This window comes from Microtus oregoni, unplaced genomic scaffold (genome assembly GCF_018167655.1).
Source record: "Microtus oregoni isolate MIOR12 unplaced genomic scaffold, Mior012 000000F_ref0000247, whole genome shotgun sequence".
Lineage (NCBI taxonomy): Eukaryota > Metazoa > Chordata > Mammalia > Rodentia > Cricetidae > Microtus > Microtus oregoni.
In genome coordinates, this window is record NW_024543059.1 from 15,049,377 (window position 1) to 15,068,635 (window position 19,259).

Genomic DNA, 19,259 nt, shown 5'->3' on the forward strand with positions numbered 1-19,259 from the left:
TGAGGGGCTCGTTGGTTTTCTAACTTTGCACATTGCTAGCAGAGCGTATTCAGGCAGATCTGGGTAGTGATTGCTCTGCAGCTTTACACGGCTCCTGGCACATACTTACTTATTCAGCAAAGTTGGATGAACAAGTAATGAATTTTCTTGAAAATATGAGCAGATATTATACTTGAATATAATCTCATATGATCTGCCAAACTTTGTAGGGAAATGACCACTTTTGTTCTGATGTCTCCTGCAAGCTATATCCCAAGTTTCTAATGGCGCCTAATAATAATTTGTATTTGTTGTGCCCCTAGGGTGCAGGCACTGCTCCAGGTGCACCATGACCTTCGTGCCATTAATTTCAGCACCTAGCCAGGACTCCTGCCTCCCCTATGTCCTTCAGATCTCAGCAGTTTCTTTGCTTTCTTTCTTTTTTAACTCTTTTGTCTCTTAAAAAAAATATATTTTTTATCAGAATAACTAAAGCCAGTTAGAGTACCAACCTTTTTTTTTTCTTCCCACACAGTCTGTCTCTTCCTTCTGAAGGTGTTATTAAGGATTGGCAGCCTGAAAAATAAAGTGTGGGCCTGGCCTAGGAACTCTGAGCCTCAGTAGTTAGCCTCTGAATGGGAAGGATCAGAGAAGCCAGATGCATTTGTTACCTGGGAAAATTTCAAAGCCACAGAGGGAGATGGATTCTGTGCTTATTTGTAATAAAACTAATGCAATTTGCATTTGAAAATATGCTTTATAGGTGAGTGAGTTAAGTAAAATGGAAATGGATCTATCTAGGGGCTGGGATTGTAGCTTATGTTAGAACACTTAGCATAAATGAGGCCCTGGGTTCAGTCCCCAGCATCAGAAACAAATGAATTAATCTAATTTCAGCTTTGTCATTGTTTTTCAGAGGTTTTACTTTTAAAAAGAAAACATCAGAGGGCGATGTGTCTGTAACCAGTGTGTCAGTGGTAAAAACCCCCGCGCTAAGTGATAAAGATGTGAATGTGTCTGAGGCCTTTCCAGTCACGGAGCCTCTGCTGCACACACCAAAGCAGCAGCCTGGGACTGGTGACTCCTTCAAAAACTCCCCAGGAGGACAGCAAACCAAGGGGCCCTGTCCTGAACCGCCACTGCTGGACTTGGCACAGACTCCTCAGGAAGTCTCAGCTATAAAAACCCCAGCTGTAAAGAAACCCCACATTGCTGTTTTCAAGAAATTAGAATTTAGTTCTTCACCAGAGTCCCTCAATGACTGGGCTGATATGGATGACTTTGATATTTCAGCATCCGATGCATTTGTTTCTCGGACCAAAAATCCTGCCGTAAGAGCAAGCACCGCTCAGAAATCAAAAAAGACTAAGAGAAACTTTTTTAAACCACTATCTCATAAAGCAAGTACAGTAAAGGCTTATTTGACACCTTCCCCGGAAAACCCACAAGTGGATTTAACCAAGGACCAGAAGGATGAGTCAGAATGCCTGAGCAGTGATGTGATTGTCATCGACAATGACCCTTGTTCTGAAGAGCTCATGAAGAAAGATACTCAGGAAAGTCAGTCTTTGGAAGCTCATTTGGAAGCTGAAAAAGGTAGCCATCATCTCATCTTCATTTCAGTATGTTTACAGTACTTTTTTAACTGAAAGCTAAGCATTGGGAACAGTGGAAAGCAGGTTTGTTCTTGAGGGTCTTAATATCTGCTATGTCGGGGTTAGCTCTGTGGTTTTATACATGAAGAAAGTAAGGTCTGCATTAATGGTAATATCTAATCATTCTGTTTATTACAGTCACGTATCACTTAGTGACAAGGATATGTTTTGTTTTTTTTTAATTTGTTATGTGTACAGTGTTCTGCCTGCATGTACAGCTGCAGGCCAGAAGAAGGCACCAGATCTCATTACAGATGGTTGTGAGCCACCATGTGGTTGCTGGGAATTGAACTCAAGACCTTTGGAAGAACAGTCAGTGATCTTAACCTCTGAGCCATCTCTCCAGCTCAAAGGATATGTTCTGAAAACACATTATGCCATGTCATCTTGCCAGTACCATAGTGCACTTTAACCTAGATGGCAGAGCCTACTTTACACCTAGGCTATATGGTTTGCCTCTTGATCAGAGGCTCCAAAAACATACGTCTGTGAATACTGTAGGTGTTTGTACACAACGGAATATATCTGTGTATCCAAACATTTCTAAGTATGCAAAAAGTATAGTAAATATAAATATTGTACTGAATAGAGTACATACCACGAATGGAGCTGAGAACAAGAAGCTTTTCTGAGCGAGTGGAAGTGAATGTGGAGGCATAGGATGTTGCTATCCATTTCCGTACATTGTAAACACTGCACTTAGCTTAGAGCAAATTCATTAAACATTTACACTTCCTCAATAATTACTTTTAGCTTGTTGTTATTTTTTTTTTGATTTTTCGAGACAGGGTTTCTCTGTAGCTTTATAGCCTGTCCTGGAACTAGCTCTTGTAGACCAGGCTGGCCTCGAACTCACAGAGATCCGCCTGCCTCTGCCTCCTGAGTGCTGGGATTAAAGGCGTGCGCCACCACCGCCCGGCTTCATTGTAATTTTTAAGCTTTAATTTTTGTAGTCATGTTTACCTTAAATAATAAAAAAAATTTGATTATAGAACTATGCAAAATATTACCCAGCTCACTAGGCAGTGCAACCCCTGGGCTGATAGTGCTGGGTGCTATAAGAAAACAGGATGGGCAAGCTAATAAACAGTGTTCCATGGCCTCTGCAACAATTCTTGCCTCCTAATCCCAGCACTCGGGAGGCAGAGGCAGGCGGATCTCTGTGAGTTCGAGACCAGCCTGGTCTACAAGAGCTAGTTCCAGGACAGGCTCCAAAACCACAGAGAAACCCTGTCTCGAAAAACCAAAAAAAAAACAAAAACAAAAAACAATTCTTGCCTCCAGATTCCTTCTGAGTCTCTACTCTGACTACCTGGATAGTGGAGAACATGATGAAAAAAACCTTTCCTCCCTAAATTGCTTTTGGTCATGGTGTTTTATCACAGCAATAGAAACCATAACTAAGAAATAATGTGTATGAGTGTTTTACCTGATTTTGTGTGTGTATGTATGCATTGTGTGTGTGCTTTGTGCCTTCAAAGACCAGAAGGCGTCAGATCCCTCGGAATTGGAGTTACAGATGGTTATAAGCCATCTTATGGGTGCTGGGAACCCAACCCAAATCCTGTGCATGAATTGCAAGTATTTTAAAGTTGTTAAGCCATCTCTTCAGTCCCTGCTCTTGATTCTTGCTACTCCTTCCTCAGTCTCCTGAGTGTTGAAATTAAGGTTATAAGATACCAGACCCATTTCATCCTTTGCTTTTCCTTTCTTTCTTTCCCTGTCCTTTTTCTCCCTCACTCTTTTCTCTCCCTCCCTCCCTTCCATCTTCCATTTCTTTACCAATGTTCTTTTAAACTGGGACATGAACATTAACTTAACACAGGGTCAAGATCGTGAGCATCGTTGCCTTCTCCCATCACATCTCTCCCCTAGAAGGTCTTTAGGGGTCTATAACAGGAAATAATTCTCATCTTCTGTGCATTCTGTTTGTTTTGCCTGCATCTGTGTGAGAGTGTCAGAAGTCCTGGAACTGGAGTCACATGTTAGCTGCCGTGTCGGTGTTAGGAAGTGACCCCGGGTTCTCTGGAAGAGCAGCCAGTCCTCTGATCCACTGATCTATCTCTCTAGTTCCTTGATTGTTTTCTTTTGTTTGTTTTTTGAGACGCGCTCTCTCTACATAGCCCTAGGTGTCCTGGGATTCACTAGTAGACCCAGATGACCTCCAGCTCACGGAGCGGCACCTGCCTCTGCCTTAGGAGAACTGGGGTGGAAGGCGTGCACGACCACACCTGGTTCTTCTGTGCATTCTTATAGAATATCACTTATTCTTTGGTTTTGTTTGAGACAGATCTCACTGTATTGCCCTGTCTGACCAGCAGTTCACTTGCCTCTGTCTCCTAGGAGCCACTACACCCAGTTTAGAACACCTCTTGAAAGGCCTGTATGAGAATATTCTCCAGTAGATGGAATGCATTGGTAAATATATGCCCAATATAATATACTGTAAGTAATTATATTACCAGACAGAAGAGTAGGGCATTGCACTATTATTATTATATATATTTTTTTGTTTGATTTTTTTTTTTTGTTTTTGTTTTTTTGTTTTTTAAGACAGAGTTTCTCTGTGAAATAATCCTGGCTGTCCTGGAACTCACTCAGGCTGGCCTTAAGCTCACTGACTTTAAAATTCTTTTAAGAGTTGGGTCTTGCTTTGTGTTCAGACTTGTCCTGATCTCCTGGACTCAAGGTATTACCACCACCACTCTTCCCTTATATTTTAGGAATTGAATCTAGGAATGTGCGTAGTAGATAAACACTATCACTGACATATATTCTCAGCTTTTTATTTACTGTTTATTTGTGACAGGATCTCACCACATTCTCTACATACACCTTAAGCTTGCAGTCTTCCTAGCCTAGCCTTATAGACCATTCTTCTGCCTCAGCCTCCTTAGCAGCTTAGACCGCAGGTACATGCAACATCCTGAGACTAAAATTGTAAACACCAGTTCTATTAAAATTGCTATACAATGAGAAAGTGCTGAAAAGTAATTGATTTAAAAAAAGAAAACAGCAAAACTCAAGTTTAATCTCCTGTGTTGCTGTTTCTCAAGAGAATACTAAGTGGATGGTAAACGGCAAAACCAGAGAGCACCAGAGAGATGCTTCTATAGCTAAACACCTCTGTGGTGGAGATGGTTTGTCTGTATAGCAGCAGTGTGTGTGCCAGCTCTGGGTGTATGCCACGCCTGTGATCTTGGATGAGGACGTGAGGCTGGAAGATAAAGAGTTCAAAAATGTAGGCTGTATAGCAAGACCCTGTCTCAAAACAAGCCCACAGTGTTTGTGCTGCTGCAAATTACTGAAGTGAAACAAGAGTTTCGTAATTTAACTAGAAATAGGTCTTGAATTCCTAAGCAGATCTCTGGCTTTAGTCCAGCTTTGGACTTCTTCCAGTTGATTCCCTTATTCGTGAAGAAATCAGCCAACATTAACCTGCAGGAGACTCCCATACAAAATGTTCTGATTGTTTCTGACTTGCCCAAAAAAAAGCCTTCATAAGAGCTCATGCATGTTCTGTCTCGTTAATTATTAAAATAATCTGTGTTTACCAACTCTTTTTCTTTAGATAATAGTGAAAAGAAGAATCACGTAGACGAAGTTCATTTACAGTCAACTGAGAAACCTCTATACTTTCAACTTGATGATGATGACTATGATATAGATTTTGTTCCACCTTCTCCCGAAGAAGAAATTATTTCTACAGCTTCTTCCTCTTTGAAATGTTCCAGGTAAAATAGTTAATAATAAATATTATTGTTTGTTTTTAAGATGCCTTAAGTATATAGCTTAGGTATATAATATCATTTCTATGTAAGTATTCTTTGTGCTTCTGTGATTTATTTTGTATTCAAATGAAAGTGTCCAGAACATTGCTATTATTTATTTGGTTGTTTAGAAACCATTCTTTGCTGGGCTTGGTGAGTCATGTCTTTAGTCCCAGCACTGGGAGGCAGTGCAGAAAAATCTCTGTATTTGAGACTAGCCTGGTCTACACAGTGAAACTCTTCAAAGACAAAAACAAGAACAAAACTCTTACTGTGTTACTCAGGCTGGCCTTGAGTTCAGGATCCTCCTGCCTTAGTCTCCCAAGTACCAAGATTACAGGTGGGAGCTATCATAATTGGAGGGAAACAGGGGGGGCTACTATTTTATTTTACTGGTCATATTTTAAAGACCTGCATTGGTGTTTTGCCTGCATGGATATCTGTGTAAGGATGCCAGATCTCTTGGAACTGGAGTTACAGACAATTATGAGCTGCCATATGCGTATGGGAATTGAACCCTGGTTCACTGGAAGAGCAGCCAGTGCTCTTAACTGCTGAGCCATTTCTCCAGCCCCGTTTAAGTCACTGTTTTGACAGAAACAGATCCCTGTAGTCTATCATCTTGATTAGGAAGAGAAGGAAATGTTTTATATGTAATTTCTGGTTTGTGCTTTAAAATTTTTATTATTAGACTTACTCATTTATGATGTGTGTTTTGCCTGCGTTTAAATATATGCACTACCATGTATGCTTTGTGCCCAAGGAGATCAGAATGGGGTATCAGATCTTCTGGAACTGGAGTTATGGGTGGTTGTAAACCATCATGTGAGTGCTAGGAGCTCAACCTGGAATCTCCTCAAGAGCAACAAATGCCCTTAAGCTCTGAGCTTTGTCTCCAGCGCCTGGCTTGTGCTATAACAGCTGTATTGTGATGTCTGAGGAAGTGGTGAAGGTTGAAGTATGATTACTGTTCGCTACAAAACTGAAGAGCCGTACCCGCTCACCTGTCTCCTCCTTTCCTTACAGACAAAGAACCAGACCAGCATAGAAAGTTAACCACTGGAGTGAAAGGTCACGTGTGCCAAGACTCTAAGTTGGTGTTCTCTAACAGCTGAGGCCAGGGAGGAGCAGGAACTCACCAGGGTCAAACAGTTCATAGCATGTGGGCTAAGATCCAGTGTGGCGCTCTCTTCTTACCCTTCTGTTTCCATGTTGAATGCTTAGCTTTATTCTTTATTAAATATATGTATTGCACAAATGACATTGTAGCCACCTTAACTAGAATTTTAATTAAGTGGGAAGAAATATTTTTAGTTCTAAAACCCTAGCAAACTATTTCTTGTTTTTGCTTGGTTCATGTTGTGACTGATAACAGGTATAATTTCAGACTTTGATTCTTTTCTCTTAGCATTATTCTCCATATTGTTGCTTTTAAAATGTGTCCTTTCCTAACTTACTGAGTTCTTCTGCCATGGGTACCTTTGCATAGCATGTCACTTTGCTTATGCTGTGACAGACACTGTGTGAAGAAGGATTTGCTTTGGCTTGCAGTTTCAGAGGGTGCGATCCAGCATGGTAGGGCAGGCATGTGGAGCAGGAGCGTATGATGTTCACTCTCCTAGGGTGGTGGATCAGGATGTAAAAATGAAACTGGAAGTAAGGCTAGCCAAATTCTCAAGATCCACCTCTGGTGACCTCTATCTGCCAGCTAGGCCCTACATCCCAGGAATTTCTACAACCTCTCAAAACAGTGTTGCCAGGTGTTCAAACATGAATCTTTCATACCCAAAGCATAATATTTAGATTTTTAGCAATTGGAAATGATTATTTACAAGGTTGATTATTTTTCCATTATCGCCTAATGTGAATAACTGTACATATTTATTGTGTCTTAATTAGGAATTTTATTGCTGTGAAGAGACACCATGATCAAGGCGATGCTTATAAAGGAAAACATTGAATTGGGGCTGGCTTTCAGTTCAGAGGTTTAGTCCATTATCATTATGGTGGGGAACATGGCAGCATGCAGGCAGACATGGTGCTGGAGAGGTAGCTGAGAGTTCTACATCTAGGTCGAAAGACAGAAAGACTGGGCCCGGTTTGAGCTTCTGAAACCTCAAAGCCTACCCCTAATGATACACTTCCTCTAACAAAGCACACTTGCTAATAGTGCCACCCCCTGATATGAGAAGAACTATTCCAAGGTAAAGCTGCTTGGAATCTCAGAAAACAGTGTCATTAATAACTGCTTTCCAGGGAGAGCAGTGAAGACATGCTTGAGACTCTAAGAACATGTATAGTTTGGGTACAGAGAGCTTGGGATCTAAGAACATGTATAGTTTGGGTACAGAGAGCTTAGGACTCTAAGAACATGTATAGTTTGGGTACAGAGAGCTTGGGATCTAAGAACATGTATAGTTTGGGTACAGAGAGCTTGGGATCTAAGAACATGTATAGTTTGGGTACAGAGAGCTTGGGATCTAAGAACATGTATAGTTTGGGTACAGAGAGCTTGGGATCTAAGAACATGTATAGATTGGGTACAGAGAGCTTGAGACTCTAAGAACATGTATAGTTTGGGTACAGAGAGCTTGGGACAGCAAGTTTTCCAAATTGAGAGAACAGAATCCATGACCCTAGACAACATAGAGCTCATGAGGCATGTCAGTGGTACAGTTTGATTGGAGTCTAGTGTAACTGAAAGGATATACTTGGAGACAGGAGTTGAAAGGGTCTCTTGGGACCAGAAGATAGAAGATGTGAGGCTTAGCTAAAGAGAGATACAAATGTGTTTCCCAGCTAGATATGCAAGACTCTAATCTCAGCAGTTGGAAGCCTTGGGCATAGAGCAAGTTCCTGGTCATCCTGTGCTTCTTGACCCTGTCTCAAAACAAACAAAAGAAAGCCTTTCCTTTGTCTGTTAAATATTTATTGAAAAAGATTGGGAGACAAGGTTTGCATTCATTCTGCCTATAGCATGATTGATTTAGCACTTTTTTTTTTCTTGTAGTATGCTAAAGGATCTTGATGACTTGGATAAAGAGAAAGGCATTCTTAGTACCTCAAAAGACCCTTTGTTGAAATCAGAGAAAACAAATACCCAGGAGCCTGATCCAGGAGCCAGTACAGACTGTGACGGTATAAAAACCATATGTTTCAGTTACTTCTATAAATATAATAATTATATTTGCATACGATAGCTGCATAGTATAAAACGGTATATGTACTATATCCTTTGATCTGATACCATAAATCATCTTACTTCATTTGTTAGCTAGTGTTTTCTTGAACATCTCCTAAACTCAGCATCTCACAAGGTTCATTCTCTTTTGAAAATGCTGCTTGTTGACTTGTTTCTCAGGTAGAGCCAAAATTCGCCTCCCTGTAAGTTTAATCTTTGTTAGATGAATTAAAAACCCGTAGAAATTTTGTGAGTTTTGTTGGTTTTGTTTGTTTTGTTTTGAGACAGGGTTTTGTTATGTAGCCCAGGCAGGCCTTGAACTCATTGCAGTTCTCCTACTTTGGCTTCTTTAGTCCTGAAATTACAGGAAGTTCCTATAAGTTTTAAACACACACACACATACACACACACACACACACGCACACACACACACACCCCTCTAAACCTGTTGAGTCCTCGTCACAGACACATTGATTTCTGTAGATCATTCAGCTCCTCCCTTGTACATATTCTGATCTGGGTCTTGTATTCATTGTAAGTTAATTATTTTTTTGCCTGCTAACTCATTCCTTTCTTCTCTTCCTTTATTGCTGGGGATTGGACCCAGGACATTTGTCTGTATCTCCAGCCCTGTTTCGGTTCTTTCTGCTTCTCTTGTTTTTTCTTTCTGCCCAAGTATCTAGTGTAAATAAGCCAATAGCTCTGGAAGACTTTGAAAAAGAGCAGTCCTTTGGAACACCTTTGATTTCAGCTTCTAGACACACATGCCAGAAATGTGTGTTTTCATTTGGGGAATTTATCTGGTAGTGGTTTTTTTTGTTTGTTTGTTTGTTTTTTGTTTTTTCTGTCTCTACTCTATCTAGAACCTATGCTATTTGGATGTTAGACACACACCCCTCTTTAATTTTCTCATCTATTTCTTATTTTTCTATGAAAAATAAGGTTATTTTAGACTAAGTCTTACTATGTAGATGGGGCTGGCTTCACACTCAGAGCTGCCTGTCTCTACCTTCTGAGTGCCAGGATAAACGGTCAGCACCACCACACCTGGCCAACTCTCTCCGTTTTATCAATAACTTTCTTTAATTGATTTTTTTTTTTATCTATTCAGCTCCTGGAAACCCAGGAGCTCTTTTCTACTCTCTGATCATGTCATGAGAATCTCCTTAGACACATCTATACTCTTCCTGTGTAGTGCATGCGCTTTCGTGTAGATAGTCTTCTCTGTTGGTTTTGTTTTCTCCAAGTTTATTGTATTTCATTTCAGTCTTTGCTTTTCTTGCTGGAAATGTTCCTAAAATATCTTTCTCTCACTCTAAGTCCTACAATACAAACTGTTTAATCTCCATCCCATCACCTTATGGTAGTTGCTCTTACCTTTTACCACAGGCACAAGGAAACTAACATACAGAAGAATTAATAATTAAATGGTTGCAGAATTAAGGCGGCAGCAGAGCTAGACTTTGAACCAGCAGCGTGGAGGCTCTTGAATTCACCCTGACAACTATGGTGCTAGTCAGCTTCTCCATCTCTAAGTTTCCCTGTTATAACGGCTGCACTTACAAGAATGTGGACAGAGTCCTTCAGTGTCACAAGAGACGTCCCTCTTAGCTGACATCAGTTAATTTGTCACCTAATTATGAACCTTTCTTCAAGATACTTCTCTTCCTTCTCCATGGAATTACAAAAGGCTAGGTTATAGGACTCCAGAAAAGTCAGTCTGAGGCAGGAAGAATGAAGGATTGAGCAAGCTGCAGACGGATCTCCTGCTCCTGACAGTGACAGCATTTCAACTAAACCTCTTTGGACCTTACTGAATTTTGGGTTTTTGTTGAATTAGGGTCTAATGCTATAGCCTAAGCAGCTTCTAACTCATAATCCTACTTCTGCTTCCTGAGACTTGGGATTATAGGCATGCAGCACCACCCTGCTCTCAGGTTTTCTTGTAGAAAATGAAGAGAATAATACCTGCCTTGCTGAATAGTTATTAGATTTCAAGTTGTACTGTAGGCCATCAGGAAATGTGAGCTATTCTTGTCTGCTAGTCTAGTAATCCTTCCAAAGAAGGAGCATTAAGATGGCTGTTTTGTTTTTAGGAACGTTCCGTAACTCCATAATTGTTTCCTCTTGGAGAGCTACAAAGCAGCGTTTTGATAGTGTGTTCTAGAGTTTTGCCTTGAGTCAACACCAAGGTCACTAGTTTGTAGCTTTTGGCAATCACTTTTTTCTTCTTTTTCTTTTTTTTTAAATCAGAACAATGTCTTCACTTTTCTTGAAAGCCTTGACCAGGTTTTTCCTTGGAGGCCGAGATGGGATGTGGTCTGTCTAGTAAGGTGCCACTGTGTAGGTATGGTATTTCTGAGCCTGCTTCAGCTTCAATTTTTTAGACCATTGTGAAATCCCTTCTTTTAAGACTGAGACTCCTTATATAGAGAACCAAAATGGCATAGGAATTCAGCAGCTCTCCAATCAATACCTCCCACCAGCGGGTATCTTTCCTGAGTCTTTCTTATGAAGATGCTTGTCCCTACGCTGTTTTGTTTTGTTTGTATTTGAGTTTTTTTGTTTTGTTTTGTTTTGGTTTTGGTTTTCAAGACAGGGTTTCTCTGTGTAACAGTCCTAGCTGTCCTGGAACTCGTTCAGTAGATCAAAGTGTCCTCTAACTCACAGAGATCCGCCTGCCTCTGCCTCCTGAATGCTGGGAATAAAGGCGTGCGCCACCACCTCCCGGCTCCCTCACTGTTTTTGTATGGCCCTGTCTTTCCTTCTTTGTCTTCTTTCTACCCCTTAAACCCATCAGCTGACTGTTTTCTTCTTAGCATTTTTTTTTGTCTGTTCTGATCCCCCTGCCTCCAGAGAGTGCTGTCTCACCAGACCCCGTGTACACTGGCATCTCCTCCTTCATACCATGTGGAGTTGAGTGGGCGTTTTGGTTTTTTTTAATTTATTTATTTATTAAAGATTTCTGTCTCTTCCCCGCCACCGCCTCCCATTTCCTTCCCGTTTTTTTTTTTTTTTTACTTATATTGCCTCCCCAAATCATTCGCTTTCTTTCCTTCATCGGAAACATCAGCTCCTTTGAAATCCTATCTCTTGTTGTGTGGCTTGATAAAGAAGTCAGGGTGGTTTGTGAGGCAGCACACGGGCAGAGTGCTTGCTGGGCATTTGGGGTTCTGGGTTTCACCCTCATTCTTTATTTCTAATTGCTTCCTAGACAAACAGATGAGTGTACAAGAGCGACTTATTTGTGTGATGGAGCACATCTGTAAACTAGTTGATGCAGTTCCTACTGATGAACTGAAAGCTTTGAGTTGTGGGGATGAGCTGCTTCAACAACTGAACCTAAGGTATCTTGATTGTCCTCCTTGTGGGAGATAACTGATCACAGTTTCACTACTCCAAGTCAAGAAATGGCAAAATGTCCAGGCTTTCTGGCCTAGACAGAAGGATGGTAGTCACATCACTAAATTTTAAATTTATTTAATTTTCAAACCATTTGTTTAATAATTGTCTTCAAATTTTTTAGACTAGAAAAAAATGACATTTTTTCCTATAGTTTCTGTTAGGGTTAAAAATGAAAGTAAACTTTGCGGCTACTATTAACAAACTAGTCACGTTTAATATGTTCTCTTTCTTCAGAAGGAAGCTCTTGGCTGAAGCTGATTTTAACGGAAAGGGTGTCAGTATTCTGGGTTCACTGTGGAGATGCAGGCCTGAATCACCTGGTAACACTGCACAGGGCGATCCCTGCCCTGTGGGGCGTCCTAGTAAGGAGTGCAGTTCTTCATCCTTTCCTTCACATTCCCTTTCCACCAAGGAATGTTTACCAACCACCACTCCAGGAAAGACAGGGTTCTTAGCCACCACGAAGGACCTCCTTGAAAGGCCGTTATTGAATTCCCATTTACAGAAGTCCTTTGTAAGTAGCAACTGGGCTGAAACACTAAGGACAGAAGAAAGAAATGAAAGCTCTTATTTCCCGGGAAATGTTCTCACCAGCACCACTGTGAAAGATCAGAACAAACACGCTGCCTTGGGAAATAACTTAGAGAGAGACGTCGAGGCTTCCTTTGATATTGATAACTTTAACATTGATGACTTTGATGATGATGATGATGATGACTGGGAAAACATAATGCACAGTATTTCCGCCAGCAAGCCCTCCACAGCTGCCTACCCACCTATCAAGGAAGGTAGGCCAGTTAAATCTCTGTCAGAGAGGATTTCCTCAGCCAAGACACAGTCTCTTCTAGTGGCATCAACTGCTCAGAAGAGTTACACTGGTAAGTCTAGAGTAAATTGGATGCTTAAATATTATGGGACAACAAAACCATCCAAAATAGGAATTGTATGGTAACAGGCCCAGCAGCAAACCATTGCCCGAAAGCAACGTTGTTTCTGCAAATTTCTACTGATGATGTGAGTTACAAATCACAGTTTGAAGAGCAAGTTGCTCCTTTGTGTCTGTAGCAGCTGTAGGTTTATAAATGTGTAATTAAAACTATTGTAGTAGAGCTCTGAAGTCATCACCGCGCGCTTTGCCTTCAGACTAGCATCTTCTAGTCCCTAAAACAAGGCGCACAAGTGCCAGATTCTTAGTGATGGGGGAAGGCCAAGTAGAAAAGTGAATTCATATGCTCGAAATATGCATAGTTTTAGAATTCTGGATGATGAGAAGTAATTCATTTATAAAGTAGAAAACTGTGTCATGTCTCACAGCATTAAAATGTGAGGCATCATAAGAAGGATATGAAATCTGAAATTCAGCAAATATAAATTAATCATGGTGGGTCTCACCTGTAATACCAACACTTGGGAGGCTAAGGTAGGAGGAAGACAGTGAGTTTGAGGCTGGCCTGGACTATAAAGTGAGACCTTGTCTCAGAACAGATGTCTCTTAAAAGCTCAGAAAAGGCTTACGATGTGTCATGTCCTGAGTTGGGCTCTGGGAAGATTTCAGAGACACTGTATTGGAGCTACAGTTTAATGAGGAATGAACTAAGCTACTGCAGAAGCTCGGGAAAGCCTAAATAAATGTGGAGCCTTATGTCAGCCCTGTAAAGTTATCTCAGAGTGCTTTTACTGAAACAAGAATGCGTGTGCAAAGTTTTAGGAAGTACAACCCTCCCTATTTTTACCATTGATGACTTAATAGCTCCAAGTTTGTTCTTACAGTGATGCAGCTGACCTTTAAAATAGCCACTAATGGATTTATTTTGGTATGCTAGAATGTGTCACACTTGATGTTTGCAATTATCTCTGAGACAGTTGAGTGTTGGAGAGGAGCTGCTAGAGCTGATGTGTGAGAACCTCTTGTTCTCTTGAACCAGAACTGCCCCTGTAAGAATGCAGCGCAGAAAGAGATGCGAGAGAGAGTGAAGAAAGTATCTGAGAAGTTCAGGTGACACTGAGGTCTCAAACCCAGGCGGCTGTGACACCATCCACAGAAGTAGGGAGGTCAGAAGGCAGAGTTGGATATAGAACACAGCTGAGCAGGGCTATTTCAGACTGTTGAACTTGAAACTGGAAGTCATTCCAGTAGATGTGTGTAGAGATGGGCTGTCAGTTTAGAGCATTGGCTGTTCTTCTGAGAACTTGGGTTAGGTTCCCAGCACTCCCATGGCAGCTCACAACTGCCTGTAACTCCAGCTCTAGGGGAGCCAACACCCTCTTTTGGCCTCCTCAGGCGCCAGGCATACATGTGGTGCACAGACATACATGCAGACAAAACTCTCATACCCGTAGAATAAAAATTATATAAATTTTTAAAATGTTTTAAAAAGAAAGCAGTATTGTACAGGCAGTAGGATGTGTGTAGGTTGGGAGCTTAGGAGGACATCAGGAAACAGCTAATCTTTCTCTGCACACAGATTATGTTGACTAGAAAAACTCTAAATCAGAATGTGCCAAGAGCCTAGTCCTAGGTATTTGAAAGACTCCCAAAGTTAAGGAGAAGTGGAGCCAAGGAAGGGAATTGAAAGCCAGTAGAGTAACTGGGGTGTGGTCACTGTGTCCCGATGATGGTGCACTGCAGCCTAGCGTGTGCAAATCATAGGCTTGCTTGCTAGCACAGAAGAAAAAATAAAACAAATAGAAAAGATATGATTATCTTGAAACCAGGGGAGGAGAGGAAGGATAAAGAAATTGTGTTGATGGGAACTACAGAAGAATCAAGGAGAGACTAGATGTGGGCCCCGAGGAATGTCTGGGACTAATTGGGAAGGAAGCCATGTAAACAGTTAAAGTGTGCTGTGGGAAAGTGTGCCGTTGATCCTGCAGGGTAAAGGTGAATGTTAAACTATGTAACTATATTAATGCACTGTTTTTAAACATTGATTGTTTTGTAGATAAGATGGAACAAAATTTATCATCAAAAAATCTGAAACATGAACATTTCCAAAGTCTTAATTTTCCTCATACAAAAGAAATGATGAAGATTTTTCATAAGAAATTTGGCTTACATAATTTTAGAACTAATCAGCTAGAGGCGATCAATGCTGCACTGCTTGGTGAAGATTGTTTTATCCTAATGCCCACTGGTATGTATTTTTAGATATGAATTGGCAGGAGTCCATCGGCAGATGTTAAATGAAAACTCTTTAATGAAATAAAAAGAACACCTCCCATTATTCTTATTGTTTAGAAACTCTTTAAAACCTGCAAACCTCAGTAAAAAAGCCTGTCCCCTCAGCCTCTGTTCAGGTTGACACAAGGTTTCTACTCCTTAAGGAAGTGAACACACAGCTCATTGGGTTGACCTGATGGAGAGCTTTTCTTTGAACAATTTTCTTTATTCTAATCTAAACAAACCTAGAAGGGAGCAGAAGATGGGTATGAGAGCATGGCCATTTCTGGCTAGTGTTAGTGCTGCCTGTGGTTCTGACCATCCATTCTGGACTGAAGGCCCAGGCTTCCAGTGTCGCTCCACCCCCTGCCAGGGAGGGGTGTACCTGTGGACAGACGAGCCACTTGACTCTTTGTGGGTATGGTCAGGACAGTATGCGGTATAGTGCCCACTTCACAGGTAAGGCTCAAGTGAAAAGGATGCAGCGTGATTCTTTCTCAGCCTAAGTTTGGAAGAGACCAGGACTGTGCATTGTTGTAAACGCCTGTAAGAGCGGCTCAGTGTTTTGAAATCAAACACATAAGATGTTAGCTATGTGGTTAGGCTAGGAAGCAGGTTCGGTGTCTCCATGTAGACCTCTTGTGTGTTGCTTGCCTTGTTCCGGCTCTAGCAAGTCCCAGTGTTGCTGCTGCTATCACATGCTATTGACTTGACACCTGAATTCTTTCAAACCGCTTTAAATCTTTTTTCTTTAATTATCACGTAGCTGTAGATGTGATGTGGTTGGGAGAGCTATGTACAAGCCAAGGCATACATGTGAAGGTCAGAGGACAACCTCTCGCCTTGACATGTCCATGTGTGTGCCACGATGAAATTTGCTCACTGTGGAAAAGAAGGAATGTAGGATATAGGTTTAGAACACATTGAAGTCCTCAAAACTACCTCACCATTAGTAGAGGGTGAGATTGCAAACTAACTAGAATATAATCGTGCAGTTATTTTAAAATATGTTCTTGGGGGCTGGAGGCATAAGTCCATGGTAGAGTACTTGCCTGCCCTGCACAGAGCCCTGGGTTTGAGCCCCAGTGGGGCCAGGCAGAGAGAGAAATAAATATGCACTTAACATCTTGCTATTTTGTATTGGAGTAAATAGCAAAATTGTGTTAGATTTTCAAGTTCTCTTTTTCATTATCTTCTGTTAATATGCACACATGCAGTTTTGCCCTTTTATTTCAAAGGAAGATTGGGACTGTTACCTTAGAAATCAGAGTACCGGTAGTTAGAGCTGTATTAGAAGACTCTGCCTATGGGTTTTAAAATCCTGAGGTCTGTGCTGGGTATGTAACTCAGTGGGAAAGCTCTTGCCCAAGTGTGCAAGACCCCCAGCAGGGGTTGGGGTAGGGAGGTACGGCTGAGGGGTGTCTTAAGCCAAAATCTTTGTTTTTACTATTGTATATTTTACTGTATTATATAAAAAGCAATTATGTTAATCCTAGACTTAAGATTTTTTAGAGATGGCTTTTATTTCGAGAAGCAAAAAAAAGTTTATTCTATTTGGATTTCTCTGGTAGACTTTGTTACCAGTTCCTTGGTTCCAGGTTCTTGCCTTTACTGTTGCATGTGCCTACACAAGGTGTCCTGAAGAATCCGTCTCGTGTGTTATGGCAGATTGCTGGCCCCATCCCTGGACGATACCATTTGATTTCCTGTTAATTATTATATTTGGTCTCCTTTCTCCTTCACACTCAAGATGGAAGCTGACAGTTTTTTTCATTATTTGTCTTTTAGGAGGTGGTAAGAGCTTGTGCTACCAGCTGCCTGCCTGTGTTTCTCCTGGAGTCACTATTGTCATTTCTCCCTTGAGATCACTAATAGTAGATCAAGTCCAAAAGCTGACTTCCTTTGATGTAAGTTATTACTTAAAGTTTTAATGGAAATGTGCCTCAGAAACACATTTCAGGGTGCCAAGAAATCTTACTAACTGCTATTTGAATTACGAGAATAATTCTCAAATTATTCTGGATATATAGCTCTATGGCAGAGTGTTTGCCTAGCATATTGCAAAAAAAAATAAAATAAAAAATAAGATTAAATAAATGAAACATATAGTTAAATTAAGCTCTAGAGTTAAGCACATGTGTTAAATCATTTTGATTCAAATAACCATCTGTACTTCAATCTGATTTTATTCTTCTACGAGAATGTATTTCAGTGAGAGCTCTTAACCTATATTTTGCTGATGTAATTTTTTTACTGATAGAAAGGGGTTTCTTTTTTGGCTAGTGTGAGATCATCATAGTTCTCTATCCCTGTGCACATGTGTGTGCTTGTGCACCTGTTTTATTTTCCTCATTTCTGAACTGAAGGAATTATGTCTGCATTTTGTTAAGTTCTTCACATTGCAAAAGGATTGGTTACACTGTTGATGTTGGTTTGATTTTCCTTCCAGAGAATGTCAGTGCAGTGATGGTAACACTGCCCAGCATCAGCACACACTGAAACCTTGGAGATGCATCAGAACCTTTAAAGTAGCCAGACTAACCATGGTGATGCACACCTTTAATCCCAGCGCTTGGGAGGCAGAGCCAGGACCCTCTGTGTCAGTTAGAAGCAAACCTGGCCTTCTAGCAAGTTTCGGGCTAGCCAGGGTTATATTGAGACCCTGTCACACGGAGACACACATACACCATCCTCTTGTTTACAGATAGAAGAGATAAGGCAATATAGAAAATGAAAGGAACAGTGGGGAGTTTTTGCAGTTTTTCCTGAAATAGAAGCATCTTGCCATACCACAGGTTAGCTTCAGATTTGCTGTGGTGCGAAGGCTAGCCTTGGACTCTTTATCCTCTTTTCTCAGCCTCCCAAGTGCAGGGATCCCTCATGTGTGCCACCACACCTAGGTGGGAAGGCTATTTTGAGTTGTGTTTAATATGAATTTTTAAAAATATGTGTACTAGCTAAGTATGGCACACAACTATAATCTGCTCTTCAGAAACTGATGATGCAGGAGAATCACAAGTTTGAGTCTCAAAGTAAGATTCTGACTTTCAAAAAACAAACCTTAAAAATTGGTGCGCTGATTTGTTATGGTAAGCTATTTGTTTCTTTTAGCAGGTGTGATATGTGACTTATATAAAATCTAAAAACGTAATCATGTCTGAATAATATATAAATAAAATGAAATTCAAATTATTGCTTTCAACTTAGATTCCTGCTACATATCTGACAGGGGATAAGACTGACTCAGAAGCTGCAAATATTTACCTCCAGTTATCAAAAAAAGACCCAATTATCAAGCTCTTGTATGTCACACCAGAGAAGGTTTGTATCAGCCTCACTGTTTTCACAGTAACGTTACAACACACTAAAATACATCTGTGTTAAAGACTTGGTCATAACTTTTTATATACATTTCAAGAATTTCACCCCAGACCACAAATGGTAAAATTTTCTCCATCTCCTTTATGATTCATTCTTTCTCCAGTTTGTTCTGAACATTTGAGAGTGTGTTCAGGCCTACCGTTTCGACCCTAATGACTTGAGTGTGCGTCTCCTGACCATCTAGCTTCCCTTAGTGATTTCCTCAGGAAATGTGCAGCGGCTCATACTGTTCCTTACCCTGTTAACCTTACGGTAAGGACCTTTCTAAAAGAGAATTTTCTTTTCTCTAAACGGTTTTATGGGTTTGACAGTTTAGAAGCCTGTGGGCCAGTTTGGAAGACTGTACCTCAACTTGAGTTTGTCTTGTTTCTTGCTGATTAGATTCAGGGCTGTGGCAGATGTGGTGGCCTGTTCCCACAAGAGCTATCAGAAGACGCTGGTATTGACTCATCCGATTACCAGTGATGTTCGTTAACCAGTCACTTGATTAAAATAGTACTGCGGCTGTTTCTCCTTCGTACTTTTTTGTTCCCCTTGTATCTTTGGAGTTAGTAGAAACCCAGTGGTAGGAGTTCCCGGGACTGTAGAGCTACCCTGTCAGACAGCAGAGTCCCCAACAAGTTTTAATTTCCATTAATGATTCGTTCCCAGTTATTACTTTAATGAATGCCAAGTTCTGATTTTACTAATATAGCCCATCCTGGCATAATGAGAGTTAAGTGTTTATC

The 19,259-nt window shown here is 40.8% G+C and overlaps 1 protein-coding gene across 1 annotated transcript in view; it reads left to right on the forward strand.

Moving 5' to 3' along the window:
• Positions 1-19,259, forward strand: part of Blm (BLM RecQ like helicase) — a 79,581-nt gene that overhangs the window by 21,349 nt on the left and 38,973 nt on the right. The window contains exons 3-10 of the mRNA XM_041650277.1: positions 896-1,575; positions 5,206-5,368; positions 8,415-8,542; positions 11,800-11,932; positions 12,225-12,868; positions 14,933-15,124; positions 16,939-17,057; positions 18,358-18,471. Of these exons, the coding sequence (XP_041506211.1) occupies positions 896-1,575; positions 5,206-5,368; positions 8,415-8,542; positions 11,800-11,932; positions 12,225-12,868; positions 14,933-15,124; positions 16,939-17,057; positions 18,358-18,471 (2,173 nt within the window). The remainder of the gene's footprint in view (positions 1-895; positions 1,576-5,205; positions 5,369-8,414; positions 8,543-11,799; positions 11,933-12,224; positions 12,869-14,932; positions 15,125-16,938; positions 17,058-18,357; positions 18,472-19,259) is intronic.